The sequence below is a fragment of the Lonchura striata genome, chromosome 16, assembly GCF_046129695.1.
Source record: "Lonchura striata isolate bLonStr1 chromosome 16, bLonStr1.mat, whole genome shotgun sequence".
Lineage (NCBI taxonomy): Eukaryota > Metazoa > Chordata > Aves > Passeriformes > Estrildidae > Lonchura > Lonchura striata.
The window spans coordinates 8,740,894-8,750,452 of NC_134618.1; the positions used below are offsets into that span (position 1 = coordinate 8,740,894).

Genomic DNA, 9,559 nt, shown 5'->3' on the forward strand with positions numbered 1-9,559 from the left:
TTACTGTAAAAAATAGTTCATTAATCAGCACTTAAAAGGTGACAATCTGAACCATGTGATAAATTCCATAGTTCAGTCAGAACTACTTTTTTTTCCCCAAATTCTCTACAGAGAGCATGGGAAGAGAGGCAAAGTCTGTACTGTACCCATTACATATTTATTATGTCATTCATATTGCACTAATTTAGCCTTCTCCTTCTTTTACAGTCTCATTTGCTTTTGCTGAGAAAAGCATTTATTTAATTGAAGGCTCAGTCTAAATAAAGCATGCTACTGATTGCCTATGCTGATTATTCCAGGCATTCTCCTCCTAATTTGGAAAATCTGCTTGCTTTTCTTTGGTTTATTTTTATGTTGGTGATTTTTTTTTCCTATATTTTTACTCTGTCCATAGTGCTGGGTTGAGCAGTTTGATTTCCAGCTGAGGTGAGGTCAGTCACATTTTGGACACAGCAAACCTGCCTCAAAAATGGGGTTTGTACCTTTGGAAGCAGAGTTGGAAAACAGCTGCTTCTGAATTCAGGGGGTTTTGGAATCAAGCCATAGAAGTGAGTGTAATTACAGAAATTGGAGTCAGACACCCCTGGAATTTAAACTAGTTAAAATCTGAATTACAACCCAATATTATCTGATTATGTGAGAAAAACTGTTTTCCAGGTACATGTTTCCTTGGGATTTTCAAGGTAAACCTGGGTGCATTGTTCCCCATCCTTTGTCACTGCAACTCAGTTTCCCTAGAGACTGAGGCTCAGTCTGTATTTCTTGATTTGAACTAGAAAACAGTAAATTTTTCAAGTTAAAAAAAAAGGTGTTACCTGTTTCACAAAATCTACTGTTGCATGGTTACAGAATACACCTGTTTGTTTAATAAAGCAAAGAGATTATTTGGCTAGCATTCCTTGTTTAAAATTGAGACACTAACATGATTTCACTCTTCCTGAAATAGAAAGGCTGGTCACAACACTGACTAGAAAAGATATGGCTATTTGTTGGGCCACATGGAGAAGGAAGGCCAGAGTCCCTTTTCTTTCTTGCCCAGATGGAATTGAAAACATGCCCAGTCTTCCATGTCCTTATATTTTTCTAAGCTACAGAAGACAGCAGTAGAGTCCCAAGTTAAGGGAACTTGGGAGTCTGGGTATTACAGGACTGCAGCTGCACAATGAGCTGCCACAGGGATGTTATTGCTCAGGGGAATTGTCCATGAGGCACAGCTAAATGCCTTTGTTCTCTCACAGTGCAATTGCATCAAAATCATGCTGACCCTTTTCCCTGGTGCCACAGAAGGGTTCTTCTGAGTGATAAATGATAATTTGTAGAAGGAGTATGCTGCACTTTCAAAATTCTGTAAAAGTATCTCAGCTTCTCCTGCTGCTAACAGACAAACTGCCTCCTGCACAATACTCAGTTGTAGTTTCTTTTAGTGTAATGAAGTATTTTCTCACCTGGTTCTTGTCAGGAATAAAACCAACGGTGTGCAAACAACACTGGGATAGCTAAAGTTTTCTTCTTGTTTTCTTCAGTATCTCGAGGGTTCAAAAAGGTGGTGACTATTTCAGTTAGGATTTGGTTTCTTTCAGCACATCCCTTTGCTTTGGGTTGCTTGGGAGCTCAAAGTGCTGTAAGATGGCCACAGTTACAGAGAATAATCTCTATAAAATCAGAGCTGCTGCAGCCCGTGAGGATGTGATGGTTGTACACAGGCAGCTGCTTCTGAGCCTGCTTGAATCCCTTGGAGGCTCCTGATCTTTTTCTGCAGAGCAGACCTCAGACACTTGTGTAGACACCTTTCCCTGTTAGGCCAGCGAGGCAGTGGAACAGTACCTGTTTCAACCTCTCTGTAAGAAAAGCACCTTTTAATACATTGTGCTGGTGTGAGTCACAAGGCCTCAAGAGAGAACCAACAGAAAAAGTGAAGATGGGAAATGCTGGTAAAAATTGTCCAACTTCCCAAAGCTGATAAAATGAGGAAAATGCAAATCAGCAAGAGCTTGGTGAAACTCTCCTATTTGTTTGGAGAGCTGGCTTTAGAAAGCAAACACAGAAAATGAAAGAGAGGGAAGTCTTCAGAGGTGCTTTTGAATTTCCTTTTGAAAAAAGTCTGCAGTAGAAACCATTAATCAAGTGTTCATAATGTGGTTTTGACTTGGAAAAAGGTATCCAAATTAAAATATGAACTTAGTTTGAAATTTTATTAAGATAGAGTTGGCTGTAAAGATTCTGCCTATGGAACAGGTAGGATCAAAGGCAGCATGCTAAACTGCATGACTGGTAATTTCCCTCCCCAGCACTCCCCTCTTGCCTTGCCACAGCCACTGTGTGGCCTTACAGCCCCAAGGGCCATAATGCAGTCTGTGAATTGGCAAAAAAACAAAGTGTTTACATGCTTGTTTCATGGTTGAGCTGATGGAAAGTCTAAGGCTTATCAACAAATTTAAATATTATATCTCATCACATGACTTTTTAACAATCCTTGTTTGGGTTTGTTGTTACATCATGAATTAGCTTTGTTAAGTAGGCTGCTCTGGGCTCAAAAAACTTGTACCAAAATAGGTATTTCATTCTTTAGTAGGGATGCATTATTCTGAAGGGAAAAAGAGTTACCAGGTTTTTGGAAAAGGAAAATCTTTTTGTCTTTCAGACTTAGCTTTTTAGATCAGAACTGAAAAATATATTTTGTGCTTGATCAGAAAGTGATGGTAAATTGTGTGGCAGGAGAACAGCTTTGATTTACTAAAATCAGAAGCACTTCCTGTATCCAAACATTTTTTACTAAGACACTGCCTTTTTTTCTATCTTGACTGATTCATAAAAGTCATGTCTGGTAGCAGGCATGAAGCTCAGTGGGTTTAGGTGTTTTCTTGACCAAAGTAAAGCTCAGACAGAACAGGACCTGGTACCCAGCACTGGGTGGAGCCTGCCCTGTATCTGTCTTCCAGTCCTGTCCTGATCAAAAATTGATTTGGCAATTCAGACACTTTTTCCTTAGCAGATACTCCGTAATCTATGTTGTGTTGTTTTGCAGTCTGACATCAGATGATGATGCTGATCACAGAGACAGGATGTGTGGATTGTTTTGCTTTTTTTTAGTGTAACTGTCTCCACAGTTTTTTACTTTATTCTGATTTTAATCCATTTTTTTGTTAATGAGTAATCCATTTGGTATGAATAGTGTCTTGTAGTAATGGATCCAGCTATTTTTAGTAAATGGATACTGTAAAATCTCCAGTCACATTTAAATTCAAATAACTGTGTATTTATCTCATAAAAATTGAAATAATGAATGCTTGTGAAGGTGCTGTTCTTTGGACATTTATTTACATAGGAGTTTTTTTGTATTTCCTACAGCTTTTATATAAATGCTTCTTCAAGCTGGTGCTTAAGAACCTAGGGATAAAAAACAAAGCAGTGCTCTACCTTTATTTTTCTGTTGTAGTGGGAAGGGACTGTATGTTTTAGTGTATAGTGGATGCATTTAACTGACTGTGAGATACATCAAAGTCAACTGTAAAAACAAGGTCTGCCAGGACACTGTTCTTTATTCACAGAGATGGGGGAGAGTTGGGGGGAAGGGGTGGGGGTGTCTGTTGCTAGCAACTTGACATTATTACTTCAGAAAAACATCTGAAATTAATAAATTAAATTTGAGTGCAAACATATCTAAGATTCGTTTTATGCTAAAGATCAAAAGCAAGAGCAAAGTAAATTGCCTGCTTGTCATCTTGCTATTATTGCAGGAACTGGTTCAGCTTTCCTCCTTGTGCTGGCTCACAGGGTGGGTGCAGCACAGCTGAGTGAACAGAACAGTGTTCCTGCAGAAAAACCCCATCAGTGAACCTCCATCAATACCCAGCAGTGCCCTGTTTGTGTCCTTGTTCAAGGTGTAACATCCTGTAACCCAGTAATAACAGGAGTTAATACTAGCACTAAAGGGTATCTGAAAATTGAAGTCTGGGCAAAATTTTTTACTGATGTGTGTCTCTCTCTAGGATGGGTTTCTCAAAATCTTTCCTTTAATTATGAGACAAGTGGAACCTTTTTTCTTTAGCATAACTACAGTTCCTTAATAACTTTGGTATCCTCTGTCCTTCTAATTACATTTAGTCAGGGTTTGGTTTACATATAAAATGACACAAAGTTTTGGCTTCTTTTCCTCTTTTAAATCAAAATGTCAAATTCTCTGGATGGTGGGAAGATGCTACTTTAGGACACAGATTCTTCCATTTAAAAAGAGGGAACTTAATTCCCTTCCAAAGTGCCTATTTCTTTTACTAAAAGTGTGTCATATGGGTTTATGATTCTTACTTGTTCTTAATTTTTTCAAGACTAAAGTAGTTCTGCTTACCCACAGAAAAAGTGGAAAATTACAGAAAAGGCCTTGTTACCTTGTTACAGTAGCAGCATCACTGACTTTTGTATTCCACCACTGACTTTTGAAGGACTCTGACTGGGTTTCTCCCAAGATGTAAAAACACTTCACCAGTTTTACTGGGTTGCTGCAGCTGAGTCAAAGCAAGCTCCCAAAGTTGTCCTGCAGTTTTACTCACAAATGTACCTGGTGCAGCAGCCAGAGTGGTTCCACTGCAGGATAATCAGTCCTGATGCTCTGAAACAGGGGAGCAGACAAGTTGGAGCTGACAAAGCTGACAAGGCCATTGTACCATTGCTCAGTGACAAGGTGGCTTCATTCTCTGTTTTCCACCTTTTCCACCTTCATATTTCATTTGAAATATGAAAGCCCATGTAGCTCTTACCAGACACACAGCAGAATAATTTATATTTTGCTTTCCAAGCTGCTTAATTTTTAACTACACTTAGAGCCAAGTTTATATATTTTATATCAGTCTTTAGATCACTCACTCCTACAAAAGCAAAGGATTGATGTTAGCCAGCTGTCTTAAGATGGGTTCACCTACTTCCCTTTTCATTTTATCTCTGTGAAAGAGGTCTAAATCTACTGCAGGAGAAAATGCAGAAGGTTTTTTCTGGCTAGAGAAATAATGGTTTCCATATGAAGTTGTAGCATGTTCCTCATTACAGCTCTCTGGCTTTAAATTGCCTCTGCTATTTTCCAGGATTTCTGCTATCTGAAGGCAAAATCAGTTGTTGCTAGCTTTTTATTTTTTAAATGTCATTTAAGGTTGTAATGTCTCACAAATTCCCCTCTCTGGCCTGACAACAAAATTTCCAGTATTTTTAGTCATCTGATCCAGTTATTTCACTGTTTCACAATAGTATAAAGTAGCATTAGATGCAGCTTCAGGAAGCTTTAAGAGTCTAAGGACATTAGACCAAGCATACCAAAACACAATCCCAAATCCTGTTTGTAAAATTAGCTATTTATACTAACTCCACATTTCCATCAAAATAAAACATACACTACCTTAATTTAGCAAGAAAACTGATGATTTTATTTTTTTACCAAACTGAGTGCTGTTCAGTGTGGTGCTCAGGTGCACCTATGGGCAGAGCCTGGAAAGGCTCAGTGGCAAAGGAGGGTGGAACAAGCTGTGAATGATTAGCTTTGGCTAGGGCAGAATGTTCTCTCTCAGGGAGGAAGCTGCGTTCTCAACTCTCTTGTGAGGGGTTTGCAAACTTTGACAGGAAAGAAGTACTTAGCAACAAGATGACTTTCTTTTTTACTCAGACTCAAGGAGATATCACTTTGTAGTAATAAAAGCATTGTGTTAAAATGTGTCAAATATGGAGAGTGGAAGATTATTTGGCAGCATGAATCTGACTTGTAAAGACAATGAAAAAGGCCATTCAGAGTAACAAGTATAGCTTCTACCTATTTGTTTATGTTTGCAAGACAGCAGAAAAAAAAAGGTAGGAATTACTGGTTTGGAGGTGAAGATGACACAATTCATTTCATTTCAAATAGTTTCAAAATTTCTGTAAAAACTCCATACTTTTTACTCCAATAAAGTCCAAAATATAAGTAATCTGTTTTTTCTTAAAAAAAAAAAAAAAAAAAGGAAACAGAACAGCCTTAAGTCATTAAAAATAGAGAAGGAATCAGACTCAACCTGCCTTGTTTGTCCCCATACATGATAAATGTTAATTCATGTCATTCCAAGCCTGACTCTCACAGGTGTCAACCTTTCCTTTCCTACCTGCTCCTCTTTCTTCCCCGCCTTAAAACTTCTGCTTTATTAGATTTCTTTGATGTACCTGGCTCTGTTCCATCTGTGATACCCTCAATGTCTTGTGAAATGACTACTACCTACCTTCTCATGTATGTTTTTTTGTTTGTCTTCCCCTTTTTTTTTTAAGGTCACTGGCCTTGGGCGTACAGATTTGAGCTCTCCTTAGGAATTTTTCTTCCTGCTAATTGACAAATACAGCTCCTCTCTCTTCACCTTTCAGCCTGTGTTTCAGTCCCATCATTCTCTAGGCAGGTGTCTCATTTTAATCAGCTGCTTCTGGACTGTCCCTTCTTTCTGGGCAAAGGAGACAACAAACACACCTTGCAGTGGGCATAAAGAACTCAGAGCCTAGTAACCCTAAACACAGCTGGTGGAGCACAATAAAGTTTGATTAATTATTTATTACTATTGGAAATATTTACTACTGTTTACTAATTGCTTGTTTAAAATGCAAGTTTGGATAAATGTTTTAGTTTTAACTTTATGTTTAATGAGCCATTAAAGAAGGAAGGTAAATCTGACTGACACTTGAAAGGTGCTAACTAAATACATACTCTGGTTTTTGTTTTGTTTTGTTTTTAACAGGCATTAGAGCTGTATTTTCTGGGCATTACCACAGAAATGCTGGAGGGTCCTACAAAGGCCTGGAAATGGTGGTGTCATCTGCTATAGGATGTCAGCTGGGACAGGACACACACGGGCTCCGAGTGGTGGTTGTGACAGAGGAGAAGGTGGTGCACAGATACTACAGCTTAACTGAACTGGGCAGCCATGGCATAGAGAAGGAGCTGCTGGATATGCTTGCTAAGCAGAAGTAGGCTGTGTCAAAAGATATTTTTCTATGTTAGATAAATGTAAACAGTTTCCTAAAGTTTCCCCAAGCAGATCTACAGATTTCTGACTGCAGTGTCCCAGAACAGGTCTCAGTTTGTTGTCGTCCTAAATAACAAGGAAGCTGTTGACATGTTTTTCTTTTTGAAAATGAGGCCTATGAGGAATATGGGAGAAGAGCAGAGCTAATGAAGTAATGTGTGATTGAAAAGTACAGTTCTGAGAATTTTCACTTTGCTCCTAGGTAATACTTCCTTATTACAGAGAAACTGGTGTCTGTATAACCCTTTAATTTGAGAGGGTATTTAAAAATTAATAAATTTAGTAATTTCTGTTACCTCCTGGACAATATGAATGGGGCACAATTTTACAGAAGAAAATCTCAAAAAATGTGAAATCAGCAGACTACTGCTGAATTTTAGCAACTTTTGGATCATATCCTGTTACCTTGGTGTCATATTTTCTCCCATTTCCCACACTTTATTTTCTTAGCTCTTCAGAGCCAGGAGCAATAGGAGAGCAGACACATTCTGGTTTGCAGTCATAGCTTGGGTTTCTGTTATATCTGTTATAAAGTTTTATATAATGTTATATAGTTTTATAGTTTCCATTATATAGTTTTATATAATGAAAAGTCTGTAAATGAGGCTGATATAAATGTCACTGACAGAAACTAGAGGTGAAACAGCTATTTCCATTTTGAAATTTCACTACAATTCAGCTAGCATATATCCTGGCTCTAGCTATGGAAGTTGGAATAATTGCATGGGGAGAATATTCTGTACAGAATATTGTAATCAGAAGTCACTTTGTTGATTCCTAGACAAATGGAGAACTTTGATTTCCAAAAGCAATGTAAAGTGCTTTCCTGTAAGGCAATACAGAATACTACAGAATACTGGAAACCCTAAAAAGTATGCTTTCTTCACTGCAATAAGTCTTTAAAAACAAGTTTATAAAATAATTTACATGCTGCAATTCACCTCTTTTTTTAGCAAGTGTATCTAATTTGTTGCAAATAAAGACTCCATGTAATTAACTCATAGCTGTTGGGGTTTTTGAGTATTTAGTTGAACACATCACAATGCATGCCGTGGGTTATCTGGAATTGGAGCTGGTGCAGCTTTGGCACTTGAAGAGGGAGGAACACAGTGAACATCATTAATGCATTCTGTCATGTTTTATGTATGTGCTCACATACAGCAGTGTTCCCTAGACGGTATTACAGGTATTTAAATATGGTGAAAGGTATGAAAGGCTGGGCTGAAAAGTCAGTTTAATTACATTTTAGTCACAACAGTTTATCAAGAAGTCTCCTTCAAGCCTGATTTATGGAACTGCTGAGACTATAAAATCACCTTTGTTAGCATTGCCTTGCAGCATGTGGCTGTACCTGCAGCTGGACAGGGCCACCTGGCCCTGCACCCCATGGCAGCAGCTCGAGCAGAGATAATGTTGGATTCAGAGAGAAAGGAAGTGATTTTGCTTTTATTCTCCAGCTGCTTTTGCTTAGCTGAATGTTTTCTCAGTCTCATTTTCAGTAGAATGTGGAAAATGAGAAAACATTTTATATAGCCATATAATACAATTATGGAAAGGATATTTAACCATAGTTTGTGGCTGGACATTCCTGTATGTAGTAAAAAGTTACAGAAGTAAGCTGGGAATGTGGGTTTTTTATCAGCATGAAGGACAAATTGTGTTTCCTCACTTTCCTTAGTGTAATTAGATAGTTAAGAATTAATACTGATGCTTGAAGTAATTTGAAATGGCAGAGGTCCTTGTTGTCACTGTGCCTCATCTTGTTTATGTCAAGAAAATAAAATATGGTAAATTATGAAACAATTCACCCATGGAAACCCTAATTATAATTTAAAACAACATCTTTTGATGTTGAGAAACTTTTTTTTGTACCTCCAGCAGGGTTGGTAATTGTAACTCTCTGTCAGTGTCAGCATATGACAGCCTTTAAAGCAAGATGTCACTAACAGTTCAAAGTGCTGATGAAACAAGAGAGCAAGGAATCCCTGTTGCCATGGGCTCAAGAGGCTGGACAGAGATTAAAAAACATCAAGTGACCACAGTTCATTTTGGTTTCTCTTAGGCTGCTAAAAGGATGAGATAAACTTCAATGACTCTTATTAAATGAGAAAAATTCACATTAGAACAGCAGAGAAACCTGTGAAGGTAACCAAATACTATTATAATTGAGTACAGTCTGAGGGGGAGACCTATGAACATGAGATAAATGACTGAAAACAAAGTTTTGAGAGAAATTCTGGTTTGCCAACTATTCTGAACCTTTCCAAAAAGTCATTAAGACGTGAGTACACTCTGTTTGCCTACTGCTTGCCTTCAGTGCATTTGGGTCCAGCATCTCATCTTGCAGGTTTTAATAGAGGTAATATTTTTTGTAGAGCTACATTATTCAGCTCCTGGAGATTAGAGACAGAAATTAACACCTCATGTCTCATTAAAAATCACATTTTACACTGGCAGAAGTAAAGTCTCCCCTGCCACCCCTATTTGCAGACAGCCTATGCCATGGTCACTGCTTGATGATTCCTTTCTTACCTCAA

The 9,559-nt window shown here is 38.0% G+C and overlaps 1 protein-coding gene across 1 annotated transcript in view; it reads left to right on the forward strand.

The window, feature by feature from the left end:
• The window catches only part of CPPED1 (calcineurin like phosphoesterase domain containing 1), a 39,277-nt gene extending 31,252 nt beyond the window's left edge, over nucleotides 1-8,025 (forward strand). Inside the window, exon 4 of the mRNA XM_021539835.2 lies at nucleotides 6,735-8,025. Within this exon, the coding sequence (XP_021395510.1) occupies nucleotides 6,735-6,967 (233 nt within the window). The 3' untranslated portion in view covers nucleotides 6,968-8,025. The remainder of the gene's footprint in view (nucleotides 1-6,734) is intronic.
• The last annotated feature ends 1,534 nt before the right edge of the window (nucleotides 8,026-9,559 follow it).